Below are 18,994 nucleotides of genomic sequence, written 5' to 3' on the forward strand. Positions count from 1 at the left end.
TGCAGCACGCCAGGCCTCCCTGTCCATCACCAACTCCCGGACTTTACTCAAACTCATGTCCATTGATTCGGTGATGCCATCCAACCATCTCGTCCTCTGTTGTCCCCTTCTCCTCTTGCCTTCAATCTTTCCCAGCATCAGAATCTTTTCCAATGAGTCAGTTCTTCACATCAGGTGGCCAAAATATTGGAGTTTCAGTTTCAGCATCAGTCCTTCCAATGAATATTTAGGACTGATTTCCTTTAGGATGGACTGGTTGGATGTCCTTGCAGTCCAAGGGACTCTCAAGAGTTTTCTCCAACACCACAGTTCAAAAGCATCAATTCTTTGGCACTCAGCTTTCTTTACAGTCCAACTCTCACATCCATACATGGCTCCTGGAAAAACCATAGCTTTGACTAGATGGACCTTTGTTGGTAATGTCTCTGCTTTTTAATATGCTGTCTAGGTTGGTCATAACTTTTCTTCCAAGGAGCAAGCGCCTTTTAATTTCATGGCTGCAGTTACCATCTGCAGTGATTTTGGAGCTCAAAAAATAAAGTCTGTCACTATTTCCCCATCTATTTGCCATGAAGTGATGGACCAGATGCCATGATCTTAGTTTTCTGAATGTTGAGCTTTAAGCCAACTTTTTCACTCTCCTCTTTTCACTTTCATCAAGAGGCTCTTTAGTTCTTTGCTTTCTGCCATAAGAGTGGTGTCATCTGCATATCTGAGGTTATTGATACTTCTCCTGGCAATCTTGATTCCAGGTTGTGCTTCCTCCAGCCCAGCGTTTCTCATGATGTACTCTGCATATAAGTTAAATAGGTAGGGTGACAACATACAGCCTTGACGTACTCCTTTTCCTATTTGGAACCAGTCTGTTGTTCCATGCCCAGTTCTGACTGTTGCTTCCTGATCTGCACACAGATTTCTCAAGAGGCAGGTCAGGTGGTCTGATATTCCCATCTCTTTAAGAATTTTCCAGAGTTTGTTGTGGTCCACACAATCAAAGGCTTTGGCATAGTCAATAAAGCAGAAATAGATGTTTCTCTGGAACTCTCTTGCTTTTTCGATGATCCAACGGATATTGGCAATTTGATCTCTGGTTCCTCTGCCTTGTCTAAATCCAGCTTGAACATCTGGAAGTTCACGGTTCATGTACTGTTGAAGCCTGGCTTGGAGAATTTTGAGCATTACTTTACTAGCGCGTGAGATGAGTGTAATTGTGCAGTAGTTTGAGCATTCTTTGGCATTGCCTTTCTTTGGAATGAAAACTGACCTTTTCCAGTCCTGTGGCCACAGTAGGACATTAGCTGTAGGTACTTTATTGAATATTTAAGTTCTTTATTTCTTATTTTTAAATATTCTTTATCAATGTTCTCTGAATGGTATACGAGTCTCCCATCGTGATTCTGACTTTGTCAGTGTTAAATGGTACGTCAGTCAGCTTCTGATTTATATTTTGAAGCTATTAGGTCAATACAGGGTTCCTGCTGTTTCTTCTTGATGATGTCTACCATCTTATAATGTGAAATATTCCTCTTTGGCCCTTTCAGAGCTTTCCTCTTCCAATTCAGTCTTGTCTGATATCAACACTGTTGGACCTGCTTTCTTTCTGCAAGAGTTTCCTGGGTCTTCTCCTCCCCGTTTTATTGAAGTATAATGGACATCCTTTTCAGCCTCTCTTTGTTGCCAGAATTCTTTCATCCTTTTGTATATCATAGTAGTTAAGAGCGTGAACTTGAGCCAGACTACCCAGGTTCAGACCCCAATGCCATCTGTGTAACACTGGGTAAGGTACTTATAACTTGGTTGCCTAATCTCTAAAACAGGGGTAATAATATGATTCTTCCTCTTACGGTGGTTGTAAAGATAAAGAATGATATGTATGAAGAAATGATAAGTATGAAAAAATGATATGTATGAGGCCCATGAAAAAGCAACTGGGAAACAGTACCCAACAGTGTTAGCTGTTATGACCATTTCTTATGACCAGTTGAAGTGTATTTTTTTTTCAAATATCATACCACATCCCTTGGTGTGCTGCAGTCCATGGCGTCGTGAAGAGTCCAACACGACTTGACGACTGAACAACAACAGCAACCACATCCCTTATATGTGGAATATAAGAAGAAATGATACACATGAGCTTACTTACAAAATAGAGATTCACAGACTTAGAAGATGAATTTATGGTTGCTGGAGGTAGGGAAGGGATATTAATAGTTAGGGAGTTTGCGAAGGTCATGTACCCACTGCTATATTCAAAATGGATACCATCAACAAGGACCTATTGTATAGCACAGGGAACTCGACTGGATGGTATGTGGCAGCTTGGATGGGTGGGGGTTTGGGGAGAATGGATACATACACATGTACAGCTGAGTCCCTTCACTGTTCACCTGAAACCGTCACAACATTGTTAATCGGCTACACTCCAATCAAAATAAAAAGTTTAAAGTTTGAAAAAAAAAAGATGTTTTTTGATGTGGACCATTTTAAAAGTATTTATTGAATTTATTACAATATCGCTTCTGTTTTATGTTTTTTTTTGACTGAGAGGCATGTGGGATCTTATCTCTGACCAGGGATTGAACCTGCATCCCCTGCTTTGGAAGGTGAAGTCTTAACCACTGGGTGCCAGGGAAGTCCCGGGAGAGTATTCGTGACGCCCTCCCATTGTCCCCGCCCTCGGCTTTTCTCAGGTGGTGCTGCTTTAGACCTGGGCAAGCCTTTGGACCCTTCCCTTGGCCCCTGTATTTTAGAGGCTCCACACTGGCCTTCCTCCAACCACTCCCTGTTCACGGACCAAGTGCGGGAGCTTCTGTGCTCCCCCAGAACCTGTGCCATTCCCTTTCAGGTCATGTTCCAGTCGCCCAACACCCTGGAAGTCCCCAGCCTTAGGCCCTGAGTCCTTTTCCAAGATCTGTAGAAATCTCTTGCCTGGGTCAGTTCTGAGAGCAAATGTACAGCCAATGGGAGTGCCCCAAAGCTGGAAGTGTGACAGAGGCAAACGAGTTCGCAGCGGGTTTGGACGGAGCTGAGTATCTATACACAAGTTCAAAGCCCTGCGGTGCTGCCTGTGGCCTGAGGAGGAGACAGGGTGCAGGACAAAGGCCAGTTCTCCCTGCCCTGCTCTGTTCTGGCATGGAACGCTGGGGAGCCTGAAAATGCAACTTTTGAACCGAGACTTGCAGGTATTATAAAAGTATTTATGGAGGAAGTAGGTTCAGTTCAGTTCATTTGCTCAGTCGTGCCCAACTCTTTGCAACCCCACGGACTGCAGCATGCCAGGCTTCCCTGCCCATCACCAACTCCCAGAGCCTATTCAAACTCATGTCCATCAAGTCGGTGATGCCATCCAACCATCTCATCCTCTCTTGTCCCCTTCTCCTCCTGCCTTCAATCTTTCCCAGCATCAACAAAGGAGGTTAGGATGAGTTTTATTTGAAAGCTCATACCTTGATATTTGACTTTGAAATATTTAGACTCACTGCATGTGTGTAGTCAAAGCTATGGTTTTTCCAGTAGTCATGTATAGATGTGAGAGTTGGACCATAAAGAAGGCTGGGTGAGTGAAGTCACTCAGTCGTGTCTGACTCTTTGCGACCCCAGCCCACCAGGTTTCTACGTCCATAGGATTCTCCAGGCAAGAATACTGGAGTGGGTTGCCATTTCCTTCTCCAGGGGATCTTCCCGACCCAGGGATCGAACCCACGTCTCCCGCATTGCAGGCAGATGCTTTAACCTCCAAGCCACCAGGGAAGCATATAAAGAAGGCTGAGCGCCCAAGAATTGATGCTTTTGAACTGTAGTGCTGGAGAAGACTCTGAGAATCCCTTGGACAGCAAGAAAATAAAATCAGTCAATGCTAAAGGAAATCAACCCTGAATATTCATTGGAAGGACTGATCCTGAAGCTGAAGGTCCAATACTTTGGCCACCTGATGCGAAGAGCTGACTCATTGGTAAAGTAAAGGACCCTGATGCTGGGAAAAATTGAGGGCAATAGGGGACGACAGAGGATGAGATGGTTGGATGGCATCACCGACTCGATAGACTTGAGTTTGAGTGAACTCCAGGAGACACTGAAAGACAGGGAAGCCTGGCGTGCTGCAGTTCATGCGGTTGCAGAGTAGGACGTGACAGGGCCAACTGCATGAGCCCGTGGTGATTGTATTTCTGGCCCAGAGCCACCAGATGTCAGTAGTGGGCTATGTGCGCCCGCCCGAGCCACTGCCCCAGGGAGCTATATTCATTCAGTTGCTCTCCAGCCCCGGGTTGGGAAGATCCCCTGGAGAAGGGAAAGGCGACCCACTCCAGTACTCTGGCCTGGAGAATTCCATGGATTGTATAGTCCATGGGGTCGCAAAGAGTTGGACACCACTGAGCAACTTTCACTTCACTTTCCAACGCATTAAATAGCCCTTCCCTTGTGTGAGATCCCTGTTCAGGGAAGGCCTGAAGGGAACACCAAGACTGCAGGTGGAGGGAAATCTCTGCTATGCAGTATGGCCAAAAAAAAAAGGGGTGGGTGGGTGGGATGAATGGAGGTGAGGGATGCAGACAGGGACTAGGTAGGCAAACAGGAGGTGAGGTTTGTTCTTTTTTTTCCAAGAAGTTAGCTTTTGAGTTGGAATCCAGGAGGAGGAACTAGCCATTAAGTTCAGAGAAAACACATCCAGGAAGAGAAATAGCAGGACCAAAGGCTCGGAGGCAGGAGCAAGTGTGGAACTCTAAAGAAGTCACAAATTTGTGCCTTTAAAGAAAAAAATTGAAGTGTAGAGGCTTCCTTGGTGGCTCACTGGTAAAGAATCTGCCTGCAATGTGAGAGACCTGGGTTCTATCCCTCGGTTGGGAAGATCCCCTCGAGAAGGGAAAGACTACCCATTCCAGTATTCTGGCCTGGAGAATTCCATGGGCTGTACAGTCCAAGGAGTTGCAAAGAGTCGGACACGACTGAGCGACTTTCACTTTCACTTTCATATTTGATTTACAGTGTTGTGTTAGCTTCAGGTGTACAGCAAAGTGATTTATGTATATATATATATTTTTTCAGATTCTCTTCCATTGTAAGTAATTACAAGATATTGAATATAGTTCCCTGTGCTATACAGTAGGTCCTTTTTTTGTTTGTTTTGTTTTGTTTTTGCTGCAAAAAGCTTTATTGTTTCCATTTGGTCCAAGGCTTGAGAGAGGGCTCCAGGGTGTTAAAAAGCTGCCTAGTGGCTGCAGAGAGGGGCTTCAGGCAGCCCTGATGTTAGGTGGGTTCTTCAATGGCCACTGGTCTCCAGAAGCTCCTAGTCGTGCTTGAGGGTGAGCCTTTCGAAGAGATACTCGCCCAACCCAGCCTGGGGGCCAGCCAGCCTGCGGAGGTTGGTCAGGTGGTCACCCATCTTCTTGATGAGTTTTACTTCCTCATCTAGGAAGTGGTTCTCCAGGAAGTCACAGATGTGGGGGTCTCCGCGGGCAGAAGCCAGGCCATGCAGATCCAACAGGGCTTGACTCAGGTTCTTCTCTACGAGAAGGGCGGCTTCCATAGCGTCCTGGGTTTTACCCCACTCATCTTGAGATGGCTTCTGTACGTCCAGGAAGAGGGCGCGGCCGCCATACTGGTTTTGCAGTTTCAAGAGTCACTCTGCGCCCTCGTGCTTCTCCTTGGCCAATTCGCGGAAAAAGTGACCCACACCCTCCAGGGCCACATCGTCGCGGTCGAAATAGAAGCCCAGACAGAGGGAAGTGTAGGAGGCCCGCAGTTGCATGTTAACCAGGTGGTTGACAGCCGCCTCCACCTCGGTAGAATAATTCCCACGAATCTGGGAGCTCATGATTGGTCGGTAATAATAAGGAGTTAAAAAATGGTGGCTGGTCCCGGTGATCGCGGACAGCTCAGTGGCTGACTCCGGAAGTTGCGACTGGAAAAAAGGTTGGACGGTGGTCGGAGGCTGGAGCAAGGGGCATCCCTGGGTCTGTTCCGTCCAAGCACTGTTGAAGCAAGAGACAGATCCGCGGGGCCAACGAGCACACTTCCTATACAGTAGGTCCTTGTTGTTTAATGTTTTATATACAGTAATGTGTATATGTTAATCCCAAACTCCTAAATTATCCCTTCTTCCCCTTTCCTTTCCCTTTGATAACTCTAAGTTTATTACTTCATTTAGGATGATAATCTCTAGGTTCATCCATGTTGCTGCAAATGGCATTATATCATTCTTTTTAATGGCTAATATTCCTGTGTGTGTGTGTATGTGTATACCACACCTTCTTTACCCAGCTTCCCCAGTGGCTCAGTAGTAAAAGAATCCACCTGCAGGAGACACTCAGGGGACCCAGGTTTAATCCCTGGGTTGGAAGGAATTGGAGAAGGAAATGGCAACCTGCTCCAGTATTCTTGCTTGGGAAATGTCCTGGACAGAGGAGCCTGCTAGGCTACAGTCCGTGGGGTTTCAAAGAGTCAGACCCGACTGAGCGACTAAACAACAAACAAACAACATACCACATCTTCTTTATCCATTCAACTGTTGACACTTAGGTTGCTTCCATGTCTTGGCTATTACAGATCATGCTGCTATGATCATTGGGGTGCATGTATCTTTTTGAATGAGAATTTTTGTCTTTTCTGGATATATGCCCAGGAGTGGGACTGCTGGATGGTGTGGTAATTCTGTCTTTAGTTTTTTAAAGGAACCTCCATACTGTTCTCCACACCCTCTCCAGCATTTATGAACTGGTGACTTTTAAAGGTGTGTATTAAAGTGGAAAAATGAAGGCACAAACCACGAGGGCTTACTGGCCCAGCCTTGGCATCTGCTCACTTCCTCTCATATTTTCTCAGCTAGTCGCTATTTCTTTCCTTGACTTCTGAATGTCTGTGCTAGTCAGGAAAGGGTCTGAAGGTACAACCCTGCAAAGGCAGTATAAGAGATCTGATAACAATGATTTCCAACTCAGGTGTTTGTAATACCCAAGCAGTTCAACTTACAAACAGGATCCTGAGAGACCAGGACTGTGTTCTGTTGCATGCCCTGCTGGGCTTCCCACCTCACCCCAGAACGGGCACAGTGGGTAGTGTGTGTGCTCTGAAGACAGAGTCTGGGCCAGAGTCCCAGCTCCGCCGCGTTCCTGCTGTGCGATCCAGCCTCACTGAGCCTCCGTGTCCTCATCTAATGCTGCTACCCCCTAAGGGCAGAAAGTTCACACAACAAATCCTTCTGAAAAAAAGTTCTTCCTTCCAGCTTCCATGATCTGACCACTGGCCTCTCCTACACAGCTTTTTTTTTTCTCAGAAACCCATGAACTCTGGAGAAGGAAATCAATATGCCATTATTTAAGCCCAAATTTACTCAAGCTAAGAAGTTTATTAGAACACCTGAGTATTTCCTGGACATAACTCAACAAATTCTTTAAGCAAATGTGAATTAGGTTAAAGGACAGGAAGCTATAGAAGCGTCATGTGAAGATTAGGAGTCTCTGCTGCTGTTGCTGCTAAGTCACTTCAGTCGTGTCCGACTCTGTGCGACCCCATAGACAGCAGCCCACCAGGCTTCCCCATCCCTGGGATTCTCCAGGCAAGAACACTGGGAAAGATGAAAATTGACTATGACATAAAATTATCCTCAAAAGCTCAATCTTCAGTTGAATACCAGATAAGGTTGGCTTGTGTCTGGAAAGAGGCATTAAAAAAAAGTACTAAAATCATTTTTTCCAGAATCCTTACAGAGTGCTCATCCCTTCTCCTCTCGCTGTTGGTATGCAACTGCATTTACTAAGCTGGACGTTCCTAAGATGTGACACAAATCACTAACCCAAGGACAATTTAGATTTCTTTTCATTTTCTTGGGCTCCAAAATTACTGCAGATGGTGATTACAGCCACGAAATTAAAAGATGCCTGCTCCTTGGAAGAAAAGCTATGACCAACCTAGACAATGTATTAAAAAGCAGAGACATCACTTTGCCAGCAAAGGTCCGCATAGTCAAAGCTATGGTTTTTCCAGTAGTCATGTACCGATATGAGTTGCCCCATAAAGAAGGCTGAGCACCAAAGAATTGATGCTTTCGAACTGTGGTCCTGGAGAAGACTCTTCAGAATCCCTCGGACAGCAAGGAGATCAAATCAGTCAGTCCTAAAGGAAATCAACCCTGAATACTCATTGGAAGGACTGATGCTGAAGCTGAAGCTCCAATACTTCAGCCACCTGATGTGAAGAGCTGTCTAATTGGAAAAGACCCTGATGCTGGGGAAGACTGAAGGCAGAAGGGGATGACAGAGGATGAGATGGTTGGATGGCATCACCAACTCAATGGACATGAGTTTGAGCAAGCTCTGGCAGATAGGAAGGACAGGAAGTCTGGTGTATTGCAGTCCATGGGGTCACAAGGAGTCAGACACGACTTAGTGACTGAACAGCAACAAAACCTAGACAACGGGCATGTTACACAGGTTTGCAAAAATTCCAGGGAAGGCAACCACTCTGGTCCTCTGAAAAAGGAAATGTACTTTTGCCTAAAATGTGCACCAGTCTGTTAGGTTACAAAATGCAGTATAATGCTAAAATTACCTTTTCAAAATGCTTAAATCAGTAACCTGAATAAGCCAGTGACCTAAGCATACCCTCCACTTGGGTGAGCAAAAGAGACTTTAACGGGACGGCCAAAATAAGCTAAAAGTATCTGCCACAGGGGGACTTTCGGGTCCTACAGTACATGGTGAAGGAGCCCTGTTACTCAGAGGAAGTCACTTTAGTTCAGGGTGTTGAAACCTTGGCACTACTGACACTACAGCCCCCACTCCTGCCCCCAACTTGCGGGTCAGAGTGGGGGGCTGTTTAGCAGCATCTCTGGTCTCTACTCACTAGATGCCAGGGAGCACAGCCACCCCCACCCAAAAATGTGACAACCAAACATGTCTGCAGACATTGCCAAGTGTTGGGGCAGAACTGAAAGCCAGTGGTTGGCAGCAGGTTGAAAACCAGTGCTCTAGATAAAACTCAGGCAGTACCTGCTCTGAACAGATAAAAGACTCTTTAGAAACCTTTTCAAAAAGAAAAGAAAGTGAAAGTGAAGTCGCTCAGTCATGTCCGACTCTTTGCGACCCCATGGATTGTAGCCTTCGAGGTTCCGCCGTCCATGGAATTTTCCAGGCAAGAGTACTGGAGTGGGTTGCCATTTCCTTCTTCAGGGGATCTTCCCAGCCCAGGGATCGAACCTGGGTCTCCCTTATTGCAAGCAGACGCTTTGACCATCTGAGCCACCAGGGAAGCTCTTCCAAAAGAAAGGGCCGTTCTTTTGTTCTTCCCTGGAAGCACCTGAAATGTGGTACCAGAGAAAGATGTTTTATACCAATGAATTACTAAAGACGACCATGTGTTAGTCAATTTCAGCAGTGGAATATTTTAATTACAGTCATAATTTACAACGTGAGGTATTTCAGAATGGATTCTGCAGGGGAATTCCTTGGCGATCCAGGGGTCAAAACTCTGTGCTTTCACTGCCAGGGGCTGGGGGCTGGGGTGGGGGTGGGGGTTTGCTGTGAGGCGAAACCAGAAAAGAAAAACGGACTCTGCATCTGGAAGCAGGAAAGGCGAGCTTCCTAGGCTGGCTCCCTGTGTGAACCTTAGGATGGCCTCCCACTCATGCCCAGTTGGCTTCCCTGCGAGTCCTCCTCTGCAGTCTTGCCCTCAGTGCCAGCAAGAGGAGATTTCTGTCTCTTGGAAACCAAGCCACTGGTCAAACCAATTAATGAGATGAAATAATCTTCTCATGACCTTATAACTGGGTATTTTCTTTCATGAGGAGGGGGATGGATGAAACGGGAATTTTCCTTAAAAAAATTAAAACCCACAATTAATATTCTCCCATTAATAATTATATTAGTTAAATACAAAGGCCACATTTTACCACCAACTGATAAAGTACAAGCATGTATCTGCCACAAGAACAAACCTAAAACCTGATGTGCTGAGCTTAGTTGTTTAGTCATGTCTGACTCTTTGCGACCCACCAGGCTCCTCTGTCCATGGGGATTCTCCAGGCAGGAATACTGGAGTGGGGTTGCCATGCCCTCCTCCAGGAGGATCTTCCCAACTTAGGGATTGAACCCAGGTCTCCCGCATTGCAGGCAGATTCTTTACCCGTTGAGCTACCAGGGAAGCCCCATACATGATAAGTTTGATATGCATAATGGCTTGATATACATTAATCACTACATTAAAAGCAATTTAACTTTTTAAAACTTTATTGATTTACCACTTGATTAAAGCATGGGATATTTATTTTAACAGTATTATACATAATATTTTTACATAGAAAACTTTACATAGCATTTCATATTATATAATTCTGCTTATTCTTTCAAAAATGTATACATCCATTGGGCAAGGAATGCTTTTCATTAAATTACCAATATTAAATGCACTTAATCATCGTGTATAGATTAAACAAAAGTAGCTATTAACTAATTTTTAGGCATTTTTAAGGAGGTAAAACATACATTTGCACATAAAGAAATATTTGATGCAAATATGCAAGATAAAATTTTTTAAAAATCAGAATACTGAGAAAAACTACACTTTTGATGAGTGTCTTTTTTTGAGAGCACAGACTTTCACGTAGTCATTCTTTTAAATACTCAGCTTTGGTTTCTTTGTTTCCCAAATTACAAAGCTGCAGATCACAAACTCCAGGATTTCGCATGAGTTTGAGCTATGCCTACTTTTAACACAAATTTTAGAAAAGAATTCAGAAAATGCAGTTAAGGACCCAGTTTCTATTTAAACCAATATCCATTCGCATCATAACAACAAACGTCTGAATGCGATGGTCATACTTGCGTTTATCAGCAGGTTCCTGTAATAACTACTCAGTGTATAGCCATAATCACAAAAGAATGATGAGAAATTTTAGTTTTTTTAGTTTTTTTTTTTTTTGCATTTTGTACAAAAGTCACCTCTCAGAGGAAATGTTGTTTCCAGATATTATTAAACAATTCCCATTATGTATGTTCTTTGGTTGTACGTGAGGAGTGACAGGAAAAAGGTGTATTTGACTAAAGATGCGTTATTAGAAATAAAATTTCCCATCCACCGTTTGTTGTTAAGATGCCAAAGCTGGTGATCTCCCTAAAGGATGATGAAGAAAAACAAAATTGCTCAAAGCTGCAGTATTGTAACAAACAGAAGCTTCTCTAGAGACCCAGCACAAATAATCAACACTTAAAGCAACTGAGAAAGAAATAAGGCCTTGGAAACGCGCTGCTCTCCTCCGTGACATTGTGAACGGCTGCTGGCCCAGGGCTGCGGGGTCACCCCTTTCATGGATGTCTGCGGGGTGGCATGCACCACATTTGCCGTGAGCTGGGATAGATTTATTCACAAAAGAGAATTTAGGCTGAATGGCTTATTACTGGAGGTAAGGGATTTTCATCTGTATGTCACGGTCCACTGACAAGAAAAAAAATCACCCTAAATGGTTTGACATCCAGTTTTTAAAAGGTCCATGCTGGTACAATTCAAATGCCTCACTCAGAAAATCAAATCTTTTAAAAAAATGCAGCTGAAAAGAAATTCAAACCTGAATGTTTCGGCAAGGAACAAAATGCACTTACACATTTCCTATGCTGTGAGCGGAGGGAGAAATGAAAGAGGAGGCAGGAATACATGGGCAGAGTCCTGCCGTCCCATTCAGTGAAGAAAACGTCCCATGAGACCCTCAGAGGGGAAGCGAAGATCTCCACGCAGGGACGCGGCTGGACAGATAATGTATGAGTGGACCTGCGTGTGCCCCACTCACACCCTCAGTGCAGGCGGCGATGGGGACGGCCGACTGGCTGAGGCTGTGACGAGCCACAGAGCCAGCGAGGGAGTCAGCGCGTGGCTTCCACGCCGCAGGGTGAGGGTGTGACGGAGTCCAGGACTAGGACGTCGTTTGTGCCAGCGTTTTCCACTCACAGGAAAATACTCTCCCCCTGCCCCTTCCTGCTAAGTGTCAGAGCCCCTCTTCTCTCATGGACGTAGATAACATAAAAATCTAAACATCTCTTCTTTTCTTTGGTAGAGAAATTAAAACACTTTTTTGGGGAAAAAAAAAAGTAGAGTACTGCTGGCCAAAACCAAACATTTCTCAAGGCTGGTAGAACACACACACAAAAAAATGTGAGAAATCGGTCTCTTAGTAAACAAAAGCACCAGAAATCTTTCTCTGTAAAGAAAAACTATCTGATTTTTTTTTTAGATTAGGTTCCCAACTGCCTAACTTCTAAGGCACCAGAGTTGACCTCAACAGAACCCAGTTTATAGGACTACAGGGCGTAGGTAGCCATCTGCATGTTTTAATACCTCTGTAACGGTTCTAACGCTGAGGGCTGCTCTTGGCGAGCAGAACGTGAGGGCAGAGATGAAGCCTGTGTTCTTTCTCACCGACTTGAATCAAGTCAGCTCCCAAACCAACTGCTTGCAGGCCTTGGGTCGTATGCATAGACTGCCCACTCCACAAGCTGCACCACAATTCAGTTCTATGGCAGCTAAGAGTATTGCACCATCATTAACATCATAAGGACCCCAGAATCTAACCCTTCCAGAGAACTCAGCTCCTCGGCTCTAATTAACGGAAGCACTGAACATCGGCCACCTCTTGCCAAGGTCACGGTCAGCCGCGCTGGCCTCACAATGGCAGGGGTCTGCTTGGGTTCAACCCGCGACACGTGGCTATGGAGGCTCACAGGAGCCCCCTCCTCACGCAGAGTGCCCAGCGCCCTCCCCCACCTCTCTCTCTTTCGAGGGCTCCAATGCTGGGGACTGTGCCAAGCAGAGATACTAACTGTTGGTATACTCACTATTCTGAGGTAAAAATAAAAGGTTTACTCAAATATAAATTAACTCTCTTAAATTACTACTTCATTTTTGTTACTACTTCATATATTAGATGGACAATGTATTCTGGAAATTTTAATACCCCCTCCACAAATACTTCAAGGAAGACTAGCCATCTTCATTCAATTGTTTCCTTTTTCCTATAGACTTTTCCTCCCCGAGTTACTAAAACAGGGAGAGCCAGAAGCACTACATTTGTTTTTTAAACCTTGCAAGCTCTTAATTCTAACTTAATTACTAAGCTCTGCTTTCAGTCAAATCCTCAGTAATTATCTTTTTTTTAAAAAATGCTTTAAAAATCACCCAGTCATGAACAAAACAGGGAGGAAAAAGAACAAAGAACTCTTTTTCCCCTGTACCTTTCCCCAAACTAACACAACTACAGTTGACTCACAAGTGACAAAAACACCCAAACTCCTCCAGCACATTCAAACAACAAAACCCAGCGTGTTTTAAGTGGCACGGAGCCGTCACAAGAAATTTTATTAATATACTCTCTAGTAATCACGAACCTATACAGCTATGTTCAGTATTTTCAAGGAGGGTACTTCCTCTGACGGGAGTGAAGAGCCAGTTGTGGGACTCTGCATGACAGTGACGGCGAGTGCAATGACAGGTGACACGCAGTCCGATGGGTAATGAGGAAAGACTGGCGGAGACGAGACAGACTCCCCACCTACTGTGTCAACTGGGTACGCAGCAGTTTAAAGGAACACCGCAATGCCCGAGTCCCGGGACTCTGATGGAACCATCTTTACCCAGGCCTCTCTAGCTTCGGGATGTCAACTTTCTGCGGTCTGACCCTTCTCGAGATGTGCCAGGCAGGGGCAGCGTGAGGACAGTTCCGCAGAGATACAGTGGTGCCCGCAGGGGCCAGGGCTACCAGATTGGCGACAGGCTCCCCGGGACTTGTGATGGCTCTTCTGGAATCCATATCTTATACACAACGCCTATCCTCAAGAAGAACTTCCGCAGAACGGCTCGGAGCTCAGGAATCAGGTCAAACTGCATAATTTCACACAGGTAGGGGTAGTACATGGAAGCATGTGCTTTAAACTTGAGGTGGGAGAGAAGGAGAGAGAGAAAATTAGACGTGGAACTCTTCTTCTGACCCTGGTTTTCTGCAAGTGTTCATCTCACCCTGGAACTTCTTGCAAATAACAGTAGCACTTTGCTCCTCACTGTTTGGACATAGGTGCAAAAAATTGCCAATTAAAACTTCTTCTAGTTATACCTAACGCCAAACACAAACGGGGAACAGCCTTGCTGCCAAAGTCAGTTTTCATTTCAGTAAATCAAGATTCCAGTTCTAATCCCGGCTTTCACAACCTCAACCCTCTCTTCCAGCAAAGCCACAGTGAACATCAGGTGGTGGTTTAACAGCAACCTGCCTTTCCCCACTGGGGTTCTTTGAGAGAAAAAGCCCAATAACCTCAGCCACCATTGTTCACAATGAGTCAGCTTCTCACCAATGCTCCGAGAATGGTGCTAGTTATGTAACCATCCCTGGGAGAATGGGGAAAGTACTTACTTCAAAGTCTCAGTACAAAGCCAACCCAAACCCAATTCTGGTGAAGACATTACTTGTTTATACCTTTTCGTCATTTATTTTGAGGGTTTTTGTTAGAAGTAACAATAGGAGGCTTGTCCAGGCTTCCCGATGGCTTTCAGAATTCACCGTGATGAAATAGGCCAGGGCCTCGGAGCACACACTAGAAGAACCAGCGGAGGGGGTGTATGTCAGACAGAAGAGGAAGGGCACACATTTCACTGGAGTGGAGAACTCTGTCATTTTTTTTTTAAGACTTTTTATTTTGTATTGGAGTATAAGTGATTAATAATACTGTGGTGTTAACAGTTTCAGGTGGACAGCAAAGGGACTCAGCCATACGTATACATGTATCCATTCTCCCCCAAAGTCCCCTCCCATCCAGGCTGTCGCATAACACTGAGCAGAGGTTCCTGTGCTCTACAGCAGGTCCTTGCTGGTTATCCATTTTAAACACAGCAGAGTGTCCATATCAATCCCCAACTCCCTAATGATCCCTCTCCCCCATCCTCCCCATCAGCAACCACAAAGAGAACTCTCTAATCTTGCAGTGAGTTTCTAACGCGCACCTGCTCTGGCTGTGCCATCTTGAGCAAATCCCTGAGCTTCAGTTTGCTCAGCTGTAAAATGGGAATAAACAACTGTACCAAACTCAAGGGGCCGCTGTGAGGATGAAACTGAACAAGGATATTCAACGTAAGGCCAGTGCAGGCTGGGCCGGTGGCGGGGGCTCAGTCAGGCAGGGTTTGCAACACACCCAGCACAAGAGCCTGTTACCCACAGTTAACCACGGCCCCCCACTCTCTTCTCACACAACACACAACAGCTAGTTTTTTAAACATGCTGGGTTAGAAACTTAACACTTATGTACGTCCTCCAGAGAAACTGCGTGAGACTGTAGGTAATTCTCTTTTGGACTTGATGTTAAGTTGAAAGGAGCTGCTGCTGTCCCCTTTATTTAATGAATTCATTTTTCAGTTTATGACTTGTCATATATTTTCTTTGTAAGATGACTGAAAAGGGCAAAAAAAAATCACTGAAGAGAAAGAAATTCCCACAACCCCATCACTCTAAGGAACGTGTGTGCGTGCTATGTCACTTCAGTCGCGTCCGACTCTCTGCAACCCCACTGACTGTAGCCCGCCAGGCTCCTCTGTCCTTGGGATTCTCCAGGCAAGAACACTGGAGTGGGTGGCCGTGCCCTCCTCCAAGGGATCTTCCCCAACCAGGGGTGGAACCCGTGTCTCCTGAATCGCAGGTGGATCCTTCACCACTGAGCCACCGGGGAAGCCCACTCTAAGGGACACATGGCATTATTCTGGCATATTTCCTTCCAGCTATTTTTGGTGACTTTTAAAAAGCAATGCTGAAATATTACAAGTATATATGGTTTTACTTCCTGCTTTTTTGTGGTGAAACTTGTGTTATGAGCATGTTTCCACATCAAGGAAAATTTTATTTTTTTAAATTATTTTTAGGCCACACTGTGTGGCATACAGGATCTTAGTTCCCTGACCAGGGAGAAAATCTATGCCCTTTGCATCAGAAGCTTGGGGTCTTATCTGCGCTGGACTGCCAGGGAAGTCCCAGAAAATCACTATTATTTTTTTCCAGAAGATTATTTTTTAAACACTTCACTTACAAAATTTCATTTATTTTTTGGCTGTGCCATGCGGCTTGCAAGATCTTGGTTCCCTGACCAAGGACTGAACCCAGGCCATGGCAGTGAAAGCCTGCAATCCTAACCACTAGGCAACCAGTGAATTCCCCCAAACTTCATTTTTAAAGGCTGCCTAATATTCTATCATAGGATATACCATAATTTATATCCTATGATATACTCTGATACGCAGCTGAGCTGTTTTAAATTTTTTCTCTTTATATCTGCAATGAACGTTCTGTGTGAGAATCGCAATTCCCTAACAGTGGAATTATTGAGTCAAAGAGAGATGGAATTCTTTAAGGCTCTTGAGATACATGTATACATATGTATACACAGATATATGTAAAATGCCCCGTGATTTCCAGGAAGACCCAGTGGTGCAGGAAGAGCACGTGTCTTGTCATATGGTTGTCAGCACTCCACGTTAATGTTTTCAAATCTTAAAGGAGTGCAAAGAGGCGTAGACACGGCATCTTGCTCACAGTTGCCCAAGAAGCTGGGTGGCAAAGATCTACTTCTCTGCAGAGGACTCTCTCCATGGCATCCACTGCCTGCCCACTGCTGCATTTCTGCACAAAGTAAGTGCATCCTGGTGCCCACATGATTCTAGTATGCTTCTCTTGGGAAGCAGGAATGGTGGGATGTTGGAGCTGACAGTACTCTGGAGGGGACCTAGCCAGGACTAGGGCCTGATGACTCTGAGCTCAGGCACTTTCCCCTGCTGAGGTTTCTGTGCTTTAAGAAATGATACATGCAAGAAGTGAGGCCCTGTCCTCTTTAGGGCATTAAGAAAACTGGAATAGAAGAGTCACCCAAAAGAAAGAAAAAACAAAAAGGAAAACAGTTTCTAGGGAAGTCAACATATAGGTATTTTTCTCCTACTCTTTTCAAATCACAGTACTGTTGTAAAGCATTTGGCGTATTACAAATAAGAAATCTAATCTGAAATAATTTCTTCTTACCTTAAAAGTCGCTGCTGAATTTCTTCCCAGGAATCCCTGCGGTTCTCATCGACATACATTCGAAACAGGATCCTCAAACAACAGGCCAGGCTGCTGGTTTCTTGCTTTAGAAGATTGGGTTTAGACTTGCCCTTAAAACCTAGGATCAGGTAGTCATGTAAATTGTGCATGCTCCTAGAGTAATGCTGAGAAAGCATGTGGGACCCTAACGTAGTTACTTCAGGAAATATTGAACCATCTCACATTTAAAAAAATAAAATTATTATTTATTCGGCTGCACAGGATCTTAGTTGCAGCATATGGAATCTAGTTCCCTGAGCAGGGATGGAACCCAGACCCCCTGCACTGGGAGCACGGAGTCTTAGCCACTGGACCACCAGGGAAGTCTCAATCTCACATTTTTGACACAGCTCAACTTTGATACTGAACAGAGGCAGCCCTGACGTTGCACCCTCCGTATTGGACATATGACACTCGATACACCCTGAACTGTTCTCCATTCAGACTCTGCTCACTGGTGGGTGAAGCCATTCATTTCATCTTCTCAAGTGTTATGGCTCTTTAAAGTTCTAGCATGTTTCTTGAGTTGCTAGTTTTTTTTTTTTCCCCACAAAGCATATATAAGAACACATTTTCTTAAACAAAGCAATACCAATCAGCCACTGGGATGTGTAAACCACTCTAATAAGCAAAATCTTATTATTGGCAAATCATAAAACACCTACTTTAAACCTAAAGAGAAAACTGACATTTTAAAATTATGGGCTAAAACAGGCATCTGGGGAGAAAATTAACGGTAATATTACAAGAATTATATATCAAGTATCACTTTCATACAAAGTTCACAAAATGAGACTCCTACTGTCTTCACCCCTGTACAAACATACGTGTGTGTCTACACACATACACCACTCACGTCCAGGACTTTGTATTTACATATGGAGATGGGAGAGAAAAACCCCTAAAAGCCCCAGAAAATGTACCAGTGTGTCTGTTTCTCCTAGACTTCCACAGTTTTTATACCATCATATTAACTTTACAATTTTAATCTAATGTAAAATTTCTTGACTTGCTAGGTTAAACTCTAAACCAATTTGTTTTTCCATCAAATACTGAGACTCTCCTGTGTGCCAGGCTATATTACTGGTACTGGGATGAAATTTCCCTTCTTTCTCCCTCAAGTGTGAAAACACCTGTTAAGTTATTTCAGCTGTGTGTACCACACCAGGGACTTTCCAAAGGCTTAACGGTTTAGGATGGTGACCGGGGCGACCACCTGTCCCATCTGTGTAGTCTGCCTTACCTGCTCGCCACAGGACAGTCCGTTGCTCATAATTGGAGTTGAAGGCCTTTGAGAATGAATGGGACTCCTGCAAGCAGTCCAGGAGCTTGAAGAGGTGCTGCGAAGACATGTACTTGTACATGCCCTGGTCCTCTGTCTCGATGTGGATATCTGTGTCCAGCGTGTCTTGCTGGAGAGGGGAGAATAACAGAGCTGAGTAAGGAAGACAGACTGACTCTGGACACGCAGGTATCAGGGCTCTCCAGGAGTCCTCCTCTCTGTAAGGCACACTGCCTTTCTCAACAGCCTCAACGGTTTTCCATTTAGACCCCGCTCCCTGGCTGGGAGAGGATGCGCTGAGCTCCTGCACGACGGCAGGCTCTGCGGGAGTTTCAGTTGTGTCAGTACTGCCTTCACTGCATGAACAGGAGTGTGCGTTTCTCCAAGTATTTCATTACAGATTTCCTTACACGACTGCACTGTCTGCTTCTTATTTTATGAAGAAAGTGGAAAATGAGAAAATCAAGCTGTAGTACCCGTGACAGAAGCTGTGAGGCTCAGAGCATAGAGAAAGAAATTCTCAGCCAAAGCCCACGTGGCAGCTCATCTCAAGCCTCATCACATGATCAATGAACTGCAGTAGGTCTGACAATTGTGTTTTTAAATGTGAAGGGAAAAACCATAAA

At 44.8% G+C, this 18,994-nt stretch overlaps 1 protein-coding gene and 1 pseudogene across 2 annotated transcripts in view; both read right to left on the reverse strand.

Moving 5' to 3' along the window:
• Window positions 1–5,213: 5,213 nt before the first annotated feature.
• On the reverse strand, window positions 5,214–5,917 carry LOC113902754 (annotated as a pseudogene).
• Window positions 5,918–10,897: 4,980 nt separating this feature from the next.
• ARFGEF2 (ADP ribosylation factor guanine nucleotide exchange factor 2) overlaps window positions 10,898–18,994 on the reverse strand; it is an 82,916-nt gene continuing 74,819 nt past the window's right edge. For both annotated transcript variants that reach the window (XM_027558325.1, XM_027558324.1), the window contains 4 exons: window positions 18,330–18,498; window positions 17,027–17,165; window positions 14,447–14,564; window positions 10,898–13,908 (listed from right to left, as the gene is read on the reverse strand). In XM_027558325.1, coding sequence (XP_027414126.1) covers window positions 13,732–13,908; window positions 14,447–14,564; window positions 17,027–17,165; window positions 18,330–18,498 — 603 coding nt within the window. In that variant the 3' untranslated portion in view covers window positions 10,898–13,731. The remainder of the gene's footprint in view (window positions 13,909–14,446; window positions 14,565–17,026; window positions 17,166–18,329; window positions 18,499–18,994) is intronic.

Source organism: Bos indicus x Bos taurus, chromosome 13 (genome assembly GCF_003369695.1).
Source record: "Bos indicus x Bos taurus breed Angus x Brahman F1 hybrid chromosome 13, Bos_hybrid_MaternalHap_v2.0, whole genome shotgun sequence".
In the NCBI taxonomy this organism is placed as follows: domain Eukaryota; kingdom Metazoa; phylum Chordata; class Mammalia; order Artiodactyla; family Bovidae; genus Bos; species Bos indicus x Bos taurus.